At 51.7% G+C, this 20,314-nt stretch overlaps 8 protein-coding genes across 8 annotated transcripts; 2 read left to right on the top strand and 6 right to left on the bottom strand.

Moving 5' to 3' along the window:
• Nucleotides 1–401: 401 nt before the first annotated feature.
• Nucleotides 402–1,858, bottom strand: J4E87_006276 (uncharacterized protein; the record flags this gene model as incomplete). The annotated part of the gene is made up of 3 exons (XM_049377881.1): nucleotides 402–1,049; nucleotides 1,104–1,568; nucleotides 1,781–1,858. The coding sequence occupies 3 exons, from the start codon at nucleotides 1,856–1,858 to the stop codon at nucleotides 402–404; spliced, it is 1,191 nt and encodes a 396-aa protein (XP_049232448.1).
• A 692-nt stretch (nucleotides 1,859–2,550) lies between these two features.
• J4E87_006275 (uncharacterized protein) lies at nucleotides 2,551–3,444 on the bottom strand (the record flags this gene model as incomplete). The annotated part of the gene is made up of 1 exon (XM_049377880.1): nucleotides 2,551–3,444. The coding sequence occupies one exon, from the start codon at nucleotides 3,442–3,444 to the stop codon at nucleotides 2,551–2,553; it is 894 nt and encodes a 297-aa protein (XP_049232447.1).
• A 518-nt stretch (nucleotides 3,445–3,962) lies between these two features.
• Nucleotides 3,963–5,012, bottom strand: J4E87_006274 (uncharacterized protein; the record flags this gene model as incomplete). Its single annotated transcript, XM_049377879.1, has 1 exon — nucleotides 3,963–5,012. The coding sequence occupies one exon, from the start codon at nucleotides 5,010–5,012 to the stop codon at nucleotides 3,963–3,965; it is 1,050 nt and encodes a 349-aa protein (XP_049232446.1).
• A 3,021-nt stretch (nucleotides 5,013–8,033) lies between these two features.
• On the top strand, nucleotides 8,034–9,905 carry J4E87_006273 (uncharacterized protein; the record flags this gene model as incomplete). Its single annotated transcript, XM_049377878.1, has 4 exons — nucleotides 8,034–8,094; nucleotides 8,147–8,203; nucleotides 8,281–9,753; nucleotides 9,886–9,905. The coding sequence occupies 4 exons, from the start codon at nucleotides 8,034–8,036 to the stop codon at nucleotides 9,903–9,905; spliced, it is 1,611 nt and encodes a 536-aa protein (XP_049232445.1).
• Nucleotides 9,906–12,070: 2,165 nt separating this feature from the next.
• J4E87_006272 (uncharacterized protein) lies at nucleotides 12,071–13,498 on the bottom strand (the record flags this gene model as incomplete). The annotated part of the gene is made up of 2 exons (XM_049377877.1): nucleotides 12,071–12,242; nucleotides 12,300–13,498. 2 exons carry the CDS (start codon nucleotides 13,496–13,498, stop codon nucleotides 12,071–12,073), a joined length of 1,371 nt encoding a protein of 456 aa, XP_049232444.1.
• An 836-nt stretch (nucleotides 13,499–14,334) lies between these two features.
• On the bottom strand, nucleotides 14,335–15,193 carry J4E87_006271 (uncharacterized protein; the record flags this gene model as incomplete). Its single annotated transcript, XM_049377876.1, has 3 exons — nucleotides 14,335–14,634; nucleotides 14,689–14,867; nucleotides 14,920–15,193. The coding sequence occupies 3 exons, from the start codon at nucleotides 15,191–15,193 to the stop codon at nucleotides 14,335–14,337; spliced, it is 753 nt and encodes a 250-aa protein (XP_049232443.1).
• A 1,499-nt stretch (nucleotides 15,194–16,692) lies between these two features.
• J4E87_006270 (uncharacterized protein) lies at nucleotides 16,693–18,147 on the top strand (the record flags this gene model as incomplete). The annotated part of the gene is made up of 1 exon (XM_049377875.1): nucleotides 16,693–18,147. The coding sequence occupies one exon, from the start codon at nucleotides 16,693–16,695 to the stop codon at nucleotides 18,145–18,147; it is 1,455 nt and encodes a 484-aa protein (XP_049232442.1).
• A 359-nt stretch (nucleotides 18,148–18,506) lies between these two features.
• On the bottom strand, nucleotides 18,507–20,177 carry J4E87_006269 (uncharacterized protein; the record flags this gene model as incomplete). Its single annotated transcript, XM_049377874.1, has 1 exon — nucleotides 18,507–20,177. The coding sequence occupies one exon, from the start codon at nucleotides 20,175–20,177 to the stop codon at nucleotides 18,507–18,509; it is 1,671 nt and encodes a 556-aa protein (XP_049232441.1).
• Between the last annotated feature and the right edge of the window lie 137 nt (nucleotides 20,178–20,314).

Below are 20,314 nucleotides of genomic sequence, written 5' to 3'. Positions count from 1 at the left end.
CACCCAACACATCTACCTCACCATCTCCGCACACATATTGAAGATGAAAGCAATCGAACACCCAAGTAAAATGACCAGTAATATTCGCGCATCTCCACGATACACATGTCTAAACTCCATTCCTACCTCCCACAGAAGGCATGAAGTAGACAGGAGACTAGTTGTACAGTTTACCCAGTCCCGCTAACATTTGAGATACACTGGATGGGAGGCTCACTAAGCCCACCTCGACACTCTTCGCGAAGAAAAAAGCAGAATATCCATCCGCACCATTCGCCATGAAAAGGAACCCAGCGACAGCGACGACAGGGGAAATAGGTGTACAGGTACGGAGAACCATTGCGACCGTAAAGCCCATAGACTCAGCCGCAGAATTAGAAACCAGGAAGTCGGCCGCTCTTCTAAGACGAAGCAACCTCGCTCTTCCTCTTACTCCGATCGCGCTTCTTCTCCTTACCGGCCTTATCCGCCTTCTCCTTCTCCTGCGCCGCCGCGTTCTCTTTATCGCCTTCCAGCTCCGTGTTGCGCGTGCTACGACCGGATTTAGCCTTCTTCTTCGCGGCGCCAGTCTCCTCGGGGGGAGTGGGTTCGTCGTGGGAAGAAGCTGGGGCAGGAGCGATGGGCTGAGGCGCGGATTTCTCCTTCTTCTTCTTGTCTTTCTTTGCGGGGGTTTCGGCGACGGCGGGGGCGGTTGAGGCAGTGGCTTGGGGTGCGGAGCGCGAGGTAGGCAGAGGAACGGGCGTGGACGCTGTGGCGGGCGCGATGGAGACGGGGATTGAGTTGCCGTTTACAGCGGGCGTCGTCTTCTGGCGCTTGCGTGGTGTCTTTGCGGGGGGAGACGGGGCTTTGGCGGGCGCTTCGTCTTCGTCTTCCGAGGAGGCGTCGCTGTCTGCGGCGCCGGCTTCGACTTCGGCTTCGATTTCTGGTTCGCCTTCCTCGGACGCGTCGTCTTCTTCGATTTCGGCGTCCTTGATGCCCTTCTGCTTGACGTATTCGGCCATTTGCACTTTCCATTCTTCCATGGAGTTGCGGTAGGATGCTTTCCATTCCTGCGATTGGGTTAGTGAGATGTCGATTGTTGGGTTTTGTGATTGTGTGCTTACCTCCTTCTCCGCGTCGGAAAGCTCAGCCCAGCGCCTGTTGACCTCGGTCTGGACGGCGGCTGGAGCGAGTGTGCCACCTGGGGCGAGCGCTGCCTCGAGATCCGCCTTAACGATGGGACGCGCATGCTGGTGGTAGAGGAAAGCAGCAGTGAGGGGCTTCTTGGGCGCATTGGGGTCCTTTTCCTTCTTCTCGCGCTTGCGCTTCTTGCTCTTGACGCCGTCAATTGCCTTCTCAGCAGGCGCGCCAACGTCTCCGGCTACGCTGTCCATGAGCTTTTGGCCACTCTCTACAACATTGGCGGCGGTCTTGATGGTGCTTGTGATAGCATCGTTCTCGGTTGAGACGTCGTCTTTTTCGATGCCAAGGACTGATGCGCAGTGCTTGTTGTAGTGGTCCATGAGGACGGTGATCTGGTGCTGTACGTTGACGAGACCATTCTGGAGGCTGTGGAGAGAGCCCAGAACCTGCGCGTAATTGTAAGATTTTGCACTGTAAAATCACCATGTATCGGGTCGCGTAGATTACGCGATCCATGTTACACAGACGTATCCATACGGCGACGTGATGGTGGCGCGATAATGCGCGCTGACCGCGTGGTGTTCCGACGCGACGACAGAGCTATGCGCGCGTGTCGCAATTGCGATTGGAGAATGCAAAAGGGAAATTGGATACGTACATGGTCTCTGGTCCGATTGAATTCTGCAACAGAGATCAGCAATTCGCCGGTGGCGGGCGTCTTCTTCTTGGGGACCATGTTGGGCGGCGTGGTATGGGCAGAGGGTGAAGACGCGTTGACGGGCGGGAGGTTGAAGAGGGAGGGCGCGGGAAGGGCGGAGGAGCGCTGAAATTTCGGGGGGTCGGGGGCATAGCTCCCTTAAGTGACAGCCCAAACACAAGCGAACGTGCCCTGGTTTTTGGGCAGTCACCAGCCCATTCGGGGGGGCACCAGTAAATTAATGCCCCCAAAATTCAGATCTAGGCTTACTTTTCGCGCCTGCAGCCTGTACAAAAGGCGTGTTTTCAAGATGCATCCATACAAACTGCACGCAAAAGTTATGCGCAGTCTCTTTCAAGCGTCTACTACCTTGTAGAAGCTATTGTCTGCTTTCAGCGCGCATTTCGTCTTCGTCGCGCAGTGCATATCTCTGTTGCAGTGTGTTGTGCAACTTGGGTGGCGTAGGCCGCCTATTAGAGCGAGAGCGCCCATCCGCTGGGCAGAGTGCGCCTGGCAAGTGCCCCCCAAGCCGCCCGTGATAAGGCCTCGCTTTGGTGCCACCTCCCCATCTTTGCCCGTGTTTCAGGCGCCGTTTGGCATCGCCTACCATCCACCACGCAACATGTCAAATTGAGTTTTGAACAAGTCACAACTCTGCGCATGATGCACCATGATGGGATTTCACACAATTTTGCTCTCTTCCACATTCATATTTGATATCATTGCTCTATCTACTCCTTGAACCGCCCACCTTCGCTGACGTCAGGGTATACGTCAAATCGCCTCTGTCCATACAGTGGCACTCCCTTCCTGGTCTCTTCGATCTTGCCCGCCTCCAATTCGCGGATGAGTACACCCTCCTTCTCGTCGAGCTGCTCTAGCACTACCGCGTTGGGGTCAACGACCATGCTGTGTCCCCACGCGTTGTATTCAGCCTCCATGTCTCTTGCTGGACTACACAATCCAACGTAGACCTGGTTGTCCGTCGCCCTAGCCCTCGCCAGCAACTCCCAATGTAACGCGCCGGTCGTGAGATTGAATGCGCCAGGGTATAATAGCAGGAACGCGCCCTTCCTCGCCGCGATCATTGCGAGCTCGGGGAACCGTATGTCGTAGCAGATGGCTATCGCAATCTTTCCGTATTCGGGGAGGTCGACCAGTGTGATCTTATTGCCTGGCGACAGCACCTCGCTCTCCTTGAACTTGATCTTGCCTGGGATATCGATGTCGAACAAGTGCACCTTGCGATGAGTGGCAAGTAGCTCTCCACTAGGCGCAAATGTCAAACTTGTGTTGTACAGCTTCTTCGTATCCTTATCATCTCTCTCTGGTATGCTTCCTCCAACAAGGTATACGCCCGCCTCTTTCGCCAATTTGCTCAATGCGTGGAAGGTCTGCGATTGCGACTCCGATGGCGGAGATGGGAGGAGTGTCTCGGCGTACTTGTCGAAGTACTTTGTTCCGTAGGGCGAATTGAAGCATTCGGGCAAGACTACGAGCTTTGCGCCAGCTTTCGAGGCATCGAGCACTTTTTGGCGCGCTGAAGTGAGGTTTGCGGTCTTATCAGCGCCTGAGGCGAGTTGGATGAGCGCGAGCTTTAAGGACTTTTTGAGGAGGGACGCCATGGTTGGTGCCTGTGTGAGGAGTTGGTGAGACTACAAGGGAAATAATCCGGGGAAACTCAAAGCTGAAGTATACACAATGCGATGTTGGAGGTCTGGTTGGAGTATTGGAGTAGAGTTGGGGTGGGGGTTAGCTCCAGATGTCCGCACGATGACATAGCTCGGACTCGCCGCCCCGATCATGGCGGGGTGTGCCTGCCGACGCGTTGGACACGTTCCTTCACTCCTCAACCACACCACACCACACGCCGATATCGTCTACTTTAACAACATTGCGCAAGCGCGTCACTTATCGTCAAGCAAAGACACTGGCAATGAGAGATCTCGCATTCCATTATTCTTTTACACCACGTTGGTACAAAGAAGACGATATCCCATCGCTTAATACCGCTGCCTTTACCATGTCCATCGATCGTTCCTTCCCAACTCTTCGCCCTGGATGTTCGTAGTGGAGCAGGAGAAAACGCACTGATTATAAAGGTTCCGCTCGGTCAAGCCCGTTCTGTTATTTCACGCTTCATCTATGATGTATCGACGGCGAGAAAATCCTTGATAGGAAAGATCCCCGGATAGACATTCGGATTTTGTTCCATCGATAAGTCCGCAGACGCAGCCCTCTTGGAAATCGTAACGTATCGATAAATCTGTCTCCGTACACTCTCGGGCAAACTCAACAGGTTTGGGTAATACCATCGCTTTGTGGTGGGAGGCTTGCCTTTCTTCCTGCCAGGGCACAGTTGAAAGTATTGTTGTGCGTCTCGATGACTGCCATGACGGCCAAGCACAACGTACCCAGGACTACTCCAATAGTGAAACGGAGCAAACTTGAATGGCTTGGTCAGCACAGAAAGAATTTGCCCAGAGTACTTCTTGAAGTCGTCGGTATCTGCGCGGAGGTACTCTAGTACTGTGTTGACAGTCTTGATGTCAAATAGCTGACACTGAGCGAAGTGCGGAATATAATTTCTATCGCCAAGACCCGCGTCAGACAGGACGAATTCGAAATCAGCTTTCACAGCCGAAGGTGACCACATTGCCTTTACGAGCGGAGCAAGATCGACGTTCTGGAACCATGGATAATGCTCGAGGCAGGCACTTTCCAAGCATCCATTGGCGACATCGATCTTCACCCGTCGTACATACTGCATCTGGGACCCCGAACACCAGATCGCAGCCGATTGAATCTGCCCAAATCCTTTTGCGACCGCCTTGATCTGTGTAGACGTTTTGATATGGCCGTCTGGTATCATGCCGAACACGAAAGTGTTGTTGCTGTACAAAACACTTGCGGCCTCGTCATAGATCTGCCGGCAGCTGCGCAGCAAATTCATACCATCGCGGATACTGGCAAACGCAGCCGTATTGACCGGTGCGCATGAATTTGATTTCATATCTTCGTCCTGGATACCCGTTTCTTTGTCCTCCGAACACAGGAATCGGATGTTTTCTTTAGGTTCGAAGAGATCAATGTATATCATGGTGCGAATCTCGCCTGGTAAATCGAGGATTGAGCCACCGATGTGGGCTTTGCTGGCTTTCGTCCGCGGGATTTCGATGAATCGGATCGCCATCTCGGATGTTTGGTCGCTGAGGTTGAGTCAAAAAGTATGCCAGACTGGAATTGACGGAGCTGGTTCTTTAAATACTCGAAGGGAGAAAGAGAGAGCGGCAGCCTGATTGATCAAGCAGGTGCAGTGCACTGACCTGGAGGCCGTGGTTCCTTACCTTGCCAACGCAGGAACGCTACGACTTAAGGCGCACATCGCCACTACGGAATCTGCCTGGTGCACAGACATTCGAAAGGTCTCCGTTCATTACTTCTGTATATAAACCGGCTTTTCGATCTCAAGCACTTACCGCACCTTTCAACACTCAACCTGTTCGGGTCACCACTGAACTGTAGTTGTCGACTGCATTTTCCATCCATCCCATGGTACTAGACACCTACCTATCAGAGAAGCAACATTGCAACACTGCACTACTGCTTTTATCTTCAAAACGACGATTAGCAATCGCATATGACTCATATGACGAACGCGCAATACGATACGTTAGCACTCAACTCTCTTACTCGAGCCAACAACATGGCGCCGAACAACATGCCGAAGTCGATCGCAAAAGGCAACTCTACGAAAGCCAACCCGGATATCCTTTCCTTCCTTGATCTACCAGCCGAAATCCGAAACCAGATATATGGAATCTTCTTCACGAAAGGTGCTGTAGACAGTCAGGCGCATCAACTGCACGACTGTAATTTCAGGCGTTGGTACCCGCCGCCCGCCGCAGAGTTGGCATCTTCGACGAGTATAAGACTAAAGAATACGGACGAGGATCACGTATCCTTCGTAAAAGACGGTTGCCATATCGAAGGTATACAAAGCACACGTGCACAATTCCTCGCAGGGAAGCCATTACTCTCAACATGTCGACAGGTCTATCACGAAGCCGTCACCACGTTTCTGAAGAGTAACACCTGGACCGTTGCATTGAAACGTTATACATCTAGATCCCAGCTTGTCACACTTTTACAAGACGCAGCGATCTTCTTGAGCGCGCTTGGTTCTCAATCCGGATTGCTAAAAAAATTGGAAATCGATATGGTGGGAACATGTTCTCCTACGTGTCAAGACCTTCATATTTCTCGTGATATTCAGGACCCATACCTCGCTATAGCCACTAGCATTAGGTTCAAAGACTTGGTGAGAGAACTCCACAAGCCTTCCAACAACGCTATCGACGTGGAGATTATGTTTGGCACTCCATTCAACCATCCAGCACGTTGCACGACAACCCCTCTAGCTACTTCCGGCCTCGACCTCTTTCGTCTGAACAACGTACTCCGACTTCTAGTCCAGGATCCACTCGGCTTTCTCAAATACGGCGATGCAGTACACGAAATCCTTATTGATAGGGGTGGCAGAACAGGGGGTATCTTCTTTGGCCGCTCGTTCATAGACCCGACTCATAAGCAGTATTTCCGCGTTTCCGAAAACGGTGACGCAATAACTCTCATTCCTTCCTCTAAATTGGATCACATACTGGAACTGCCAGAAAATATCAGAAGCGAGATAATCAAGCACGTCACACAACGCGGAGAGACCATAACCTTCGACTTGGATAAGGGGACATGTGAGGACGGGGACCTGGTTCTGGCTTCCGTGTGTCAGAAACTTAGAGGGGAGAGCTTCAGTCAACTTCAGTCAACCAACAAGTGGATAGTCAAAATGGCTTCCAAGGACAAACGTACCAACTTTGACGATTTTCGCAAACTAGAGAAATTTTGGTGTATTGGCAGATCGGCACAGTTTCCTTGGCGCGGCAGGGAAATACATACACTTCAACACTTCGACTGTTTGCTTGAAGTAGAAACGGCGACTACTCCAGAGAATCTCCGTATCAACATCACCGACTTTCTTCATATCACTTCTACTATAGGAAACAAGAAAGGAAATCTTACTATATCTGCGACACGCGGCCAGGACGTCGCCCCATCGAATACCTCCACATCCTTCGAGGAACTACGCTGGTACGTCCTAATAGCTCTAACAGAGTTCATCCGCAAGCATCCAGATGCCAATCACAGGCCCTGCCCCAACATCTGGCTCAATGGTCTCGGCAAAGTTGTTGAAATCGAGAGCGCAGACACGACGATGGATCCTCAAACGTACATACAAAGGTACACACCCTGGAGCACACATCGCCGTACCATCTTCCGAGAATACGGTCTTTCACTCAAAGGGCACAAGTATTGGCACGATATGGATGGCTATACCCCGCCTGCCGAGGCTTTCGACGGCTCTGCACGCTTTTATATCGGCTGGCTCCAGCGGTGTGGGCTTGGTGTGAATCCGAAGTACTGGTCTGATGCCTGTAAGTTGTTTTGGGTCTTATTAGTGACGAGGGAGTTTGCTGACTGCTGTAGTTTTCCAGATTCCGGATGCGTAGGGTAGGTTAGGATGTCGCGGGTACAAGCTAGTAGCGCGGCAAGGGTGAATTGGAAGGTGGGGCTCACTGGTTCACAGCCTGTTTGTGGGGAAAACGAGTGCGGTGGCTCTAGGCAAGCAGTCTTTCACAAATAACAGGTACTCGGTTGCTAAGTGGGTCGAGGAGGCGGAGGGGAGGCGGTTTAGGTCATCTCTGGCAGCTTGGTGCGAGTGTGAAAGTTCTCAGGGCTGTTGACGGTGGCGAAGATTGAGAGACAAGAGAACAGTCACTTTTTGTCAACGCTGGTATGTGCCCTTCTCCACTCGTATTACGGCTACGGTCGTACATGGTGCCTATTCAGGCTATCCCGTGCGTACTTCTACTCACTCTTACCAGTACTTACGCCTATTAGCTCTTGCTCGTACCGTAGTACATTCAATTACCGACGCGGCAGGCAATACTCTTTCACCAATACTATGTAGTCGGGTGCTACCCCGGCCCAAGTCACAGTCAAGAGAAAAGGGCTTCACTTCATGCAAGCAAGGTGAATCTATGTCAGGAGGTACGAGCGATACTGGGGCACAGATGCTGACCTTTCTTCCTTTGTTGTATATAATGACCCGTACAGCCGACTCTCACTCCCTTCAACTCACCCGAACTCAACAACTATGGCAACACTCCCGCGAACGGAACCAATACCGGAAACTCCAGCCATTCCCGCTGTGTCTGGTGCGAAAACTCTCTTCTCTTTACCTGGAGAGATCCGGAACAAAATCTATAGCTATCTACTTCCGGCCCACGGCGAGATCGAAATACATCAGCTTGTCCGAGACCAGAGGTTTGCTTCCGCGGATACTCGTCCGATATACACCCAACACGCACATGCGCTAAAGCTGCTTCTCACGTGCCGGCAAGTCTACCACGAGGCCACGTCCTTATTCCTGTCGAGTAACACGTGGGTTATCTCAAGGGCTTCGTATGACAAGTCAGGGTACCGAGTTACACAAGCAGACGACCTCGCGGCATGGTTGACTATGCTCGGATCCAGTTCGGCCATGGTACACAAGGTTATTGTCAACTTGGCTGAAAACACCGACAATGGCGGTGACCAACTCAAATGGCGCCTAAAAATTGACTCCAGCAAGGATACAACTGATATGGCTGAGGCTGTCAAATTAGGCAATCTGCTGAAATGTCTCTGGGCAACCCCTAATGCGGTCCGTGCGATCAAGATTGTTAGCCCCAAGGGAGCAGGCAAAAATTACAAGTACCGGAACAACAATGATTTTAATCCCATGTTTAGCAAGACACATCCGGAGAACAGAGGTAACAAGACACATCCAGTCTTTGACACTAATGCTATCACAAACGCGCTCATCGCTCTCCGACGCGACGATCTCGGTCTGAAGAACTGTGGACGTCAGGTGCACGATGTTCTCATCCGAAGGGATGGTTTAGAAGGCTATATCCTGTTCGACTACAACTACTATAAGCCGTCACACAATCGTCCCCGCGTTGAGAGGACCTACGTTGAGCGGAAATTCTCCATCACGAACGGCGGCACGACGCTGTCACTTCAGCCCGCTGACACCCCCGGATTGATGAACCTACCACAGCACCTGAAGATCCGCCTCTTCGAATCGCTTTGTCTCGCTAAAGGGTTCCTTGACCCCTGGCGAAGTATAGTCACCATTGATCTGGACCAAAAGACCACAGTAGGCGCAACTCCAGTGCTGGAATCGGTATCGCAACATCTGCGATCGGAGTGCTACTACCGCTTCTGGCTGGCCAATATAATCTCAGTCAAGATGCGGAGTACAGACGTGAAAACAGACTTCGACCACTTCGACAAACTACGCATCTTCTGCTGCACCGCGTCTACTCTGCGCGAGCCCTGGAGGATGAGCAACAGACGTAAGGGAATTCGTGACCTGGAGTTTCTACTTCAGTTCAACGTTTCGCTCGCACCCAAACTCGATGATCTGCGTATCAATATACTCGACTTCCTACGCGTGACTTCCTACCTCGATAGCCGTGACAGGAAAATCACGTTCCAGATCGGCGATACAAACGATAAGGCGTCTGTCTCGTTGGCCCATCTCCGCACATGCGCTCTCATCGCCCTGACCGACTTCCAACAAACGTATAAACGCACCCGCCCAGACACTAAGCGCTGCCCCAACATCTGGGTCAACGGCTACGGGCGCATCGTGTGCGTTGAAGGGCCAGGTGGGAAATCCATCAATCCATCGGAGACCATACAGCGGAATGTATCGCGTGGAGATGGTGGTGAAGATGTGATTGTGATCAACCGCGAGTTTCGCAAGAAATACGGTGGGAATACAGGAGATGAGGATTCTGCGACACGCCCAGGCCGGTCTTTTGATGGTACATTGGGGTGTTATTTGGGGTATCTGCAAAGTGTGGTGGTGGGGGATGAGGATGCGGGGTATTGGGCGGGGAGATGTAAGTTTTTTGTTTGACCTGGTTGTGAAGAGAAAGGCTGACTGATGTGACTAGATTTTGTTTGCAGTGGATGATCGTTGAATGGGGAGCTTCCGTCGGCGAGTCGAATACTATGCGCGCGCCATCGCACGAGACCACGAGATGCGACAGCGCAGTCGTATCACGGCTTGCTGTGTTGCAACGTTGGAGAATTTGACCGTATGGTGGAAAGTGTATGCTTGATTTGAGTGTAGAGCTCGGATTAGCAATGACAATACATAGTCCCAACTTCGAACATGGAATGGTATTTCCCGTAGCTCAGTCAATTCAATCGGAGGGTATGCTGTCTTTCCTTGCAAACAGATCAGCTTGATTGCTGCGGTCACCAACAACGCAACTGCTCCATTGAAGTACTAGCCACGCTGAAGATTGATAAATAAGGGTTGCTCACATTGCCTTCTTTCCTACTTTACATTCGCCTTACCCTCCGTTACTTCTAGCTGACGCGCGTCTACCTATAGTCTCGATCGAGGACTTCCCAACCTAACAACACCAACCATGTCCGATGATTCTTTCATTGAGCTCGGTAAGAAACCTTCGTTCCCGCCTATCGCCGAGGGTAATTCGACACCACACGATCTGGCAGCGCCCTCATTCCTTACCACGTTTCCTGCCGAGGTTCGGAATGCCATATACGATGTTCTCTTCCATGTGCCAGATGGAATACGAGTGGTGTTCGAGCAGCATCGTACCTTCGAAGACAAGGAACTGGGAAGAGACATAGCAACCGGCCTTCCTATGCTATCTACGTGCCGGCAGATTTACCAAGAAGCTGCTACAACTCTCTTCTCCAACAACATATGGATTGTCTCCAAGAATCCTATGAGCCATTGGCGCCTGGAAAAAGGAGCAATAGAAGAAGCCAGAGACGCGGCGTGCATTCTCCAAAGGTTTGGCTCTCGTAAGACGATGGTCAGAGCAGTTCTTCTCGACTTGGATAAAACCTGTCCAGTTCCATGCCAAATTCATGGAGTACAACCGAGAAATTACCTCGGACGACGGTTTGACGAGTATGAGCACACGATAGAGATATGGAGCCTCGTTACTGAGATGGAACATACACCGGATCTCCGGGTGGAGTTTGTGCATCCAAAATGCGATCCTTTCTACGATTTCCACGTTTCGAACAGTTCTGGCCAGGTCGACATAGGCATTCAACTCGATCTTCTCAACACGACGGCACAAACCTTCCGAGAAGATCCCATTGGTTTGAGGAAGTATGGAAGACAAATCACAGAGGTGTACATTGAGAGAGACTGTACTCAAGCCCATGTGATGTTCCACACGCCGAACGTATGTGTGGAAGATTGGGTGAAATTACGGATCGACATATCTGACGGGGGCAAGAAGCTTACGTGGGTAAGGCCGGAAACGAAGTCGCTCACTCTCATGAACTTACCGTCGCCTCTCCGAAAAACTATTTTGGACAAGGTCAGCTTCATTGACAATGGCAATCACCGCAGCAAAGACCTTGACATGATTTGGGACTTGGATAAAAAGACACTAACTGGAGGTTCGCTCATTACTGGCGCGATTTGTCAAGCTATCCGTTTTGAATACTACGGAGCGATCTGGGGCAGCAAGCATCATACTTTCAAAATGAGTACTAGGCAGCCACGCACAAACTTCGACGGGTTCGGCAAGCTCGAGCACCTTATGCCTGAACACGGCTATTCACCGCTGGTGCCTTACGGCAACCCATTCCAGACATGGCGTGCAAGGTTTCTTCTGGAATTTGATATACCCGCAGCAATTCCATTAGAAGACGTTCGCTTGAACATCGTCAAGCTGTTGCAAATCACCGGAGGTCTAATGGGCTACGCCAAAATCACCATTTCGATTGCTGGAGAGGAAGGCATACCGCGTGCTGAAGAAACCATGAATCTGTGGATGTGTCGAACGTTGGTGCTAACCGCACTTGCAGATGCCGGCGAACGCCACAGGGAATTATCTATGAGAAGACCCTGTTCAGCCGTATGGATGAATGGCCGCTTTGAAGTCGTAGAAGTTGAAGTGCGTGAGGATTCGGATCTTCGGTTTGGTGAGTATTGGTGAGCTGCATACGTGCACATGATGTCTGAAGGATAGCTAGAGTGTGCGCGAGAAAGATTAGTGAAAGCGGCAGAGAGATACGAAGTAGTCGTGCGATGGTTGTGAGAATGCAAGAAATGTATTATAACTCGAAGTGCCTTGGCACATCTCAAGCTGTGTCATCGTGAGACTTGTTTGGGACTACATCCTCCGTGACGCGAACCTCGTGGCTCCCCTCTAGCTCTGATAGTACGATCCAGGTTGGGAAGACACACAGCACCGTGATGCCAAAGTTGATACCGATACTGACGAAGTGGTTGGCACCACCTTCCGATTGCATACTGTCGCGGTCGTTAGTTGATGATTTGCAAATTTCGTTCAAAAAAAGGAAGACTTACGCCCAGGCAACGGTTTGCCCTAAAGCTTCTACACCACGCAGGATACCAGTAAGATGGCTAAGGTTGGAAAGATCCGTGGCATATTGGCCCACTAGCCAGTAAAGGAATTGCTGGAAGGCCTGACCACCGAATTGCCAGAAGAAGACAAGCGCGTAGCTCTTTCCAAAACCGCCCTGGAACCAATCGAACACCGGGGATTCCGATGCATCGTAGTTCTGTTTCTGCAGTATCGTTGCCCAGATCCAGGTACCGACAAGGATAGTGATGATGGTGCAGAATGCAATACGACCGCGCTTCTTGATGTGAATCTTCTGGTTGTCGAGTAGGAAGGCGATGATGAACGAGGAGAAGATACCAGCAAAGTTGGTGAAGAAGGAGGAGAACGCGCGAGCTCGGACGGTGAAGTAGGTCGTCAACCAGGTGCTCATGAAGCCGTTGTAGAAGTAGCTGATGAAGAAAGCTGGCAGCAAAAGGAGAATACGGCGGCTGATGAACAGCTTGCCGACAGCCTTGAACTCGGCACCCCAGGTCGCGGCGCGCTCAGTGACGATCCTCGTGCCATCCTTCCGCCAGACCTTGTGCGCTGGCGACAAGCACAGGGCTACCGGAAGGCCAAGGCACATGATGACGATAAACACGATGTAGGTCGTTGATGAAACCGATCCAGTGGTCTTGCGGTTCGCGTTTAGTCCCAGATTGATAGATCCTCCAACAATCGGTCCAAGTGCCTTCGCGGTCTGCCAAATGGCAAGGTAGAAAGCACGGTCTCCGGGTGAAGGATACCCGATGATGATGGCAGCCTCGGCAGCCCAGAAGAAACCAGCGGAGATACCACAAAGCGCGCTACCAAACAGCATGAACCATGTGTTCGCAGAGATGTTATTGGTGTAGAGACCAGCACCATACAAAGGGTACCCAATGGCACCCAATGCAAGACCATACGTCAATCCGATACGGTTGTTGATAGCTCCGGCAGCGACACAGACCACAGCGAAGAGTCCGTATACCAGGGCGTTGGCGGCAGAGACGGCGTACGGTTCAGCGGCACCTCCAGCCCCTAACCCACCAAGCGCATCCCACATTCCCGGAGCCGTGAAAGAGACACCACATGCGACCAGGATCTGGAAAGGCACCGAGCGGAAGAAGGGTCCAGAACCCTTGATGGAGCCCGAAGGCTCAGACAAGGAGGCGGACGACATGGCGATGCGGAGAAGGAAAAGATGGAGAGAAGAGATGTGATGAGGTGAAGAACCTCAGTTCAACGTGGAGACCACATATCTTAAGAGTTCGGACGACACCGCGATGCTTGGCGAGCTTGGTATCCAATTTTTCTCTCCTTATTGATGGACGTTGAGGCAATCACCGCAATCGAGACGTTTGGTGTTTTCTATGGGGCGAGCACGACATCTGCGCTAACTGACTCGCGCGTGGCGGCCTGCGACCCAAGCGTCCACGGGTCGGACCCTTTTGGTTATGACTTCACTCGAGTTTTCCTGTGGCTTGCCAAGTATGGTGCGGTTTCCGTCGGTCTGATGGACATCTTACGCGAAAGGTTGCAATGGATGCGCTATTTCGACATGAGATGCGGAAAGCACGTTATGTTGGGGTTGCCTGAAGGCGGCAGAGGGGTTGACACCCGCGGACGGCGCGACGGGGAGAACAAGGACCACGACAACATGTCGGGCACCTTGCCTTCTAAAGTCTACATGTGCCCATCAATTACGCACACCGTTGCTGATACTCAACTCTCTTCAGCCCTTGCAGTCCGAACGTCTCTTTACCGCTCAACTACTGCTCATTGACGGAGAATAGATGATTTCTTTGCACATACACCGTTAGACTTCTCTTCTTATTCCACGTTGTTGCGTCAGCTTCACCTTTGCTTTGGCAACATTCGAAAGTATTTCCTATGCACTGGAAAGAGAAGGAAGTCAAGGTCAGGGAACAATCGTGCAAACAGTAATCCAGCGTAAATTTTCGTAACCATTAAACTAATCGTATATGATCGTACTTCCAGCCACCCTCAACTTCGATCTCAAACGCGAGCAGCGACGAAAGCGGCAGCAGTAGGAGCATCGATCTCGTAGTTCCTGTGCTCAGGGGTGATGATGATGCCGTTGTCGCAGATGTTGTCACCAGCATGGCAGATGATGAGAACCTTGCTAGCAGCAACAGAGCCGAAAGACTCGTCACGGTCAGCATCGCCGAATGTTACAACGGCGGTGACACGCGAGGCGGCGGAGGCTGATAGCCTCTGTGTAGCAGTGTGCACAAGCTGCGCGCCCTGGGAGTATCCGGAGACGACGATCTTGGTTGAGGGGCATCGTGTAATAGCCTAGGTGCACAGTCAGCATCGTACTGATGTATCAATAGTCACGATGACACTCACTTGGTTGATCAAGTTGAACATAGTGGTGGCACCGGCCGCGTCGCCTCCAGCCAAGAAGCCAATGACGTTAGCCGGGTAGGTAACGCCTTGGATGGCCAAGTTGCTGGCACCTCCGACACGTGCAGCCAGAGCGTTGAAGAAGGTTGGGCCTTCGGAGTTGGCCTCGCCTACATTACCCGCTAGAAAGGGTATCAGTGTACAACTCGCCTACGATTAATAGAGATATCTTGCCTTGGGTAGTACCACGAGCGTAGATGACAGTTACGCGACGGCAGGCGGTACCGTCAGTCAGTTGGTTGTAAGTGTCGCCGCTGAACTGGCGCTTGGTAAGGTCACGTGTTTCAACGTCCTGGTTCTCAAGCTGTGCCGCGTACTCCTCGACAGTGAGGTCTTTGTCGAGGAGGTCAGTGATGGGGAAGCTCACCCCGCTCGCAGGCGTTGGCGCAGCGAGCGCAGTGGTGAGAATAGCCGCAAGGGCAAGAAGGGAGCGAGCGCAAGTCTTCATGTTGAGCGATTGTCGAGGGCGGCCGAGTTGAACGAAGGAAGTCTGAAGAGGCTGGTAGCGATGATCCACTAAGAGTAGGTGGACGGTTTGACCTTTTGTATTCTGAGCCATTGTCCTACTAAAGCACAGCGAGTGTGGCCATAACCACTTCAGTACTATCTCCTGCGCTACTGCATCGTCTCTTGCAAGCACATTGGCAAGCCATGTCATCAGACCTTACCTACATGCCTATTTCTACCAGTTCAATTTCCTCCTCCGCTTCGTTAAGCTGGACTGTTCTTGTTTACCGCCGTCGACACCCAATGACTACACCTGATCCGTTCACGTTGACCAGTGATTGCCTAGTTCCTGTCCGACGCTTTAAATGACATGCATTGTGATGCATCGGGCCTTTATTGTGTACTCCTAGTTTGGCTTTTCACTCCGTGTTTGGTGTTGCTGCCAGTCTTGTTACCTTCTTCTTTGGAGTTAGCACGTTCATGAACCCCAGGTACCACCGGATATCTCGAAACACGTGGGGAAGACATGGGGTTCCAGGACGAATAGAGAACATTTCCACAGCCGATGCTGCGCAACGTGAGAACCATCGACGATACGATTCGTGCAGCCGAGGCTTGTCAAGCTTGTTGCGGCGCTACGAGGCGTCGATCAGTGAGAAATCTTCGATGCAGCGCCGGGAAGCAGCCGCTGCTGCATATCGTGAGTGTATAATCATAACCTCTGCTGACAGATACTTGTGCTCATGGAATGTCACTGTCATCGAGTCGCATTGTTGTAATTTGGTGGCTTCCCAGTCAATGCGATGATGTCACGCCAAGCTTTGGGGTTAGCGCCATCTTTGCTATCTTGTTCAGATGTTCTCCCTTTGATTTCGACTGACCAAGCCGATGTGCTCACCAGACTATTATCACGACCATTTATAATGAGTTCGAAAATACTGCACAATCGATGAAGATGTGCTGTTCGCAAAGCGGGACAGAAACTGCATGATCAAGACCCCTGGCTCCCAGCCACCTCGGAAGGTAACTAACACCAGCACTACCAGCGCGACTGGACTACCGGCCAACAGAGAATGGAAGGCGTCGCGAGGCCGCAGTCGCTTTACTAATAGTCTTTCCTTCCGGAAGACGACCGTTGTTATCGCACATCATCGCATAAGGTCGGAAGCTCAATGGAGAACCCCGCACACGGTACCCGTTGCCAAGCTGAGCATGCAGCAAAGCTGTTGAAGTCTTCCCTAATTCTCCTTCTGGCGTCTTGGTAGCATTACGAGCTTCCACTTACGATACAGATCGGCGCTCGCGAAAGCCATGATAGCAAGAGTTGCATTTCTCCGATGACGGCAGTCGCTGCGGTATCGCGAGATGTTGGAGATACCGGCAGTCGACAGCCTGTCGCGAAGAGTGGGATGGCGAAAATGGTGGAGTATAAAAGGTAGGAATAGAAGATTTGAGTAAGATCTCTTGTATCGTCCAAGCCAATTGCCTAGATCGATCAAGATGCGGTCTACTTCCATCCTCGCGGTCTGCGCGGCAACACTGCTGCAGACGGCTTTCTCGTCACCTATCCACGCACATCATCCTCACCAGTCATTCCCGAGTGCGCAGCAATGGCCATTGCCTGTCGTTGGAAAGGCGTTAGAGCAACAGATGCCGGATGAAGACCTTCAGGACATCATTTCGCAAATATCGCGCGACAACATCGAGGCTACGATCCGGAAGCTGGCATCATTCGGCACGCGTCACACCCTGTCAAGTCAAACTGACCCCAACCGAGGTATCGGCGCTGCGAGAACATGGCTCACGGCTAAGTTCCAAGAAGCAGCTGATGAGAGCGAAGGAAGAATGACCGTAGACTGGAACAGCTTCATCAAATACCCCGGAGACAATGAGCGCATCATCTTCCCAGTAAACATCACAACCGTCGTCGCAACACTAAAAGGCAGCGAGGACCCAGATCGTGTCTACGTAACAGGCGGGCATTATGACTCGCGCAACAGCGACCCCATCGACTACCAAGGCGACGCACCCGGCGCCGTAGACGACGCTTCAGGCGTTGCAGTCTCCCTCGAACTCGCCCGTATCTTCGCACACTACAAGCCCAAGACAACCATCGTCTTCACAGCCTTCGCCGGCGAGGAACAAGGCCTCCTCGGCGCCGAGAACCTAGCCCAGACTTACAAGAATGCATCCGTAAATGTAGCAGGCATGATAAACCTCGACATGGTTGGCAACTCCAAAGCCTCCGACGGCACCATCGATCCGTACAACATCCGGCTCTTCTGCCAAGGCACGCCTCTGACTGAGAACTCTACAAAGATGACATCGCGTCTCAGCATCGGCGGCGACAATGACAGCCCCGCTCGCAACCTCGGTCGCTTCATCTACGAAGTCGCATCGAATGCCTTCACTGAGATGACAGTACGCCTTATCTACCGCCTAGACAGGTACAGCAGAGGCGGCGACCACCGCCCTTTCCTGGAAGCAGGCTACACAGGCGTTCGCTTCGTCCAGCCCAACGAGGACTACACCCAACAGCACCAAAACGTTACCGTGCGCAATGGAAAGCAATACGGTGACCTGGTCGAATGGCTAGACTTTGAGTACAACACGCGCGCCGCCAAGGTCGTTGCATCCACCATGTGGAGTCTAGCGAACGCGCCGGGTGAGCCAACGAATGTTGGTATTAATACCACGACGTCCGATAACTTCAGCCAGTTTAAGTGGGATGCGCCGAAAGGACTGCCGGTTGAGGGGTATGAGATTCTGTATCGTGACACGATTGAGCCGCATTGGACGAATGTTATTGAGGTGGGGAATGTCAATTGGTTTAACCTTACTTCGGCGACGATTCATAAGGATAACGTTATCTTTGGGGTAAGGAGTGTAGGGAAAGGAGGGTACAAGAGTCCGGCAGTTCTTCCGTTTCCGTTTGGATGCTCGAGGAACTGTTAGTAGAGATGGAGAAGTTTGTGTAGTTGATGAAATCAAGATTACTATGTACTTTTTGAAGGAACTGTTACTCCAGCCTCAGTTCAGCCACATGCCACTCCTCATCACTTCCTGCACACGCCATGTGTGCTTCTGATGATCAGAAATGTCTCGCACTCCTTGCAAGCCACACTTTGGAGATATCGATACCATTTGCTAGCCGCGAGCTCCAACTGGAGCACAGCGCGGAGGCTTTGCTGTCCACTTTTGTCTACCCCTGCTACTCGCCTCGGCTGTCTTTAGGTAGTACTCGGATCCATGCATCTGCTTTCTTCCGTGTAACGCTCTCAATGGCCTTAATCCTCCATAGACACAGCCATCCTTCACCGGTCCATCCCAAGATAGCACCGTAAGCAGTACCACATAAGGCCCAGAGTATCAGTGCTCATACTGAAAGGGTTATGTAGAGCGTTTATGAGATCCTCCAATGCCCCACTTTGCTCAAGATACTCGATCTTGCGATCGTATTGAACGAGGACGTCTGCCGGATCGTTGTTGGCATACAAGGAAGAAATGATTATCTCCTCGGAGGAGGCCGTAGCGGGGTATGTAGCGCACAAAACAGTGCCGTGACCATTGATCCAGATTTGTGGAAGGGGCCAATTGGCTTTCGAAGGACACTCCTCCAATATATCGGATATCAAGAGGAATACTGCTTTCTGAACATGATGCCATATGATGAAGTGTGTGCCGTTCACGCTGCGATCAGACTCCTGAACAGTAATGACAAGACCTCCATGGTCGCGTTTGAAAGTATGCAGAAGCTTGTTGATGTTTATACGAAGGTCCGGAGTGGGCTCTGGTTTAGAGAGCTTGAAGACCAGAATCATGTTCATGAAACACTGCTCTCCTCTGCGATCATATGGATTGACCAGATTCTCAAAATTGTCAACCTCTAATAGCTTTTGTAGTGCCTTGAAATCATTGAAGTCGGTCCTAGCCTCCTGAGTAGACATGCGGATGACAATCTCGTCGTACACTCGCGTATACATCTGGTCGATGTCGGCCCGCAGCGAGTTATTGACTCCGCTGAGGCCTATGCGGTAGCCCCGGGCTTCGTTGATGTCCAGGTCGAATATAACGCTTGTATCGGATGCACCTACGTACGCATTGATGGTCGACAGCAATTCTCCAGGGAAGGACGGAAGGTCCAACTGTTCAGGTTCTTTCCACTGAACCTTGGAACCATGGGCTAAGATGTCAAAATATCTTTCCGGATGCGGGAAGGAACGTGAGATGCCAGGATCATTGTATTCGACGTATCCACAATGGTCGTGCCCATGGTACCAGATCGTTATTGATGAGATCAGGCCGGAGTATTTGGCATACTGCCTGAGGTTGAGAACGTCTGCGGTGCCTATTTCGAAGAGAACATGGTTCATAAGATGCGCGACAGTAATTGGATCGTCGAGTCCAGCGCTGTTGTCTTGTTTCTGGGAGAACGAACTTCCGGAGTGCACGAAGGCAAATTGGCATTTGGCCTGAGGATGGTTCCAGATAAGCTTCAACAGCGGCAACAGATTGTATTGTCGAGGTTGCATATGAGCGGATGCATGTGCGTCTATGCTTACGCGAGACAGGAGCTGATAGTGAGATCCGATCCTTGACAGCCATGTGCAGGTAAAGTGCATCTGATTGTGGAGGAATTGGGAGAAGAAGAAAGTGTTCTGGCTGTAGAGGATACCGACGGCTTCGTGGTAGACTTGCCTGCATGATAGTAGAAGGTCGGTGCAACCTGCAAAGACATTACACAAATCTTCGTTTCTTACTTGCCGCTCGACGCCGCCGTGCGTGAAATGAATGACATGAAGCCAATCCCAGAGTTCCCTGTGCACTTGACCATCGTCCAGAATAACAGGTCCATCTCTCTTGAAAAGATACTCGTAGATGCGGTTGCGGATCTCGGGCGGTAGAGTGGTGAGGATGCTGGGTGCACCCGGATCGGCAGCGCCAGACGATGTCTTGGGGATCTCGATGATGGTGCGGACCGCCATCTTGTGCTCCCTGTCGAGTGATTGCAGCAAACCGAGAAGCCGTCGTAGAGCAATTGTTGTTGGAGTAGGAGTGAAGAAAGAGCTTCGTGCTGGATGGGACTTGCAGTTTTAGGCAAACAACGGTCCAAGCGCGGAGC

This window comes from Alternaria ethzedia, assembly GCF_023757985.1.
Source record: "Alternaria ethzedia strain BMP 0044 chromosome Unknown scaffold_14, whole genome shotgun sequence".
Taxonomy (NCBI): Eukaryota; Fungi; Ascomycota; class Dothideomycetes; order Pleosporales; family Pleosporaceae; genus Alternaria; species Alternaria ethzedia.
The sequence above is the reverse complement of the archived record's forward strand: the minus strand, read 5'-3'. Positions and strand labels throughout refer to the sequence as shown.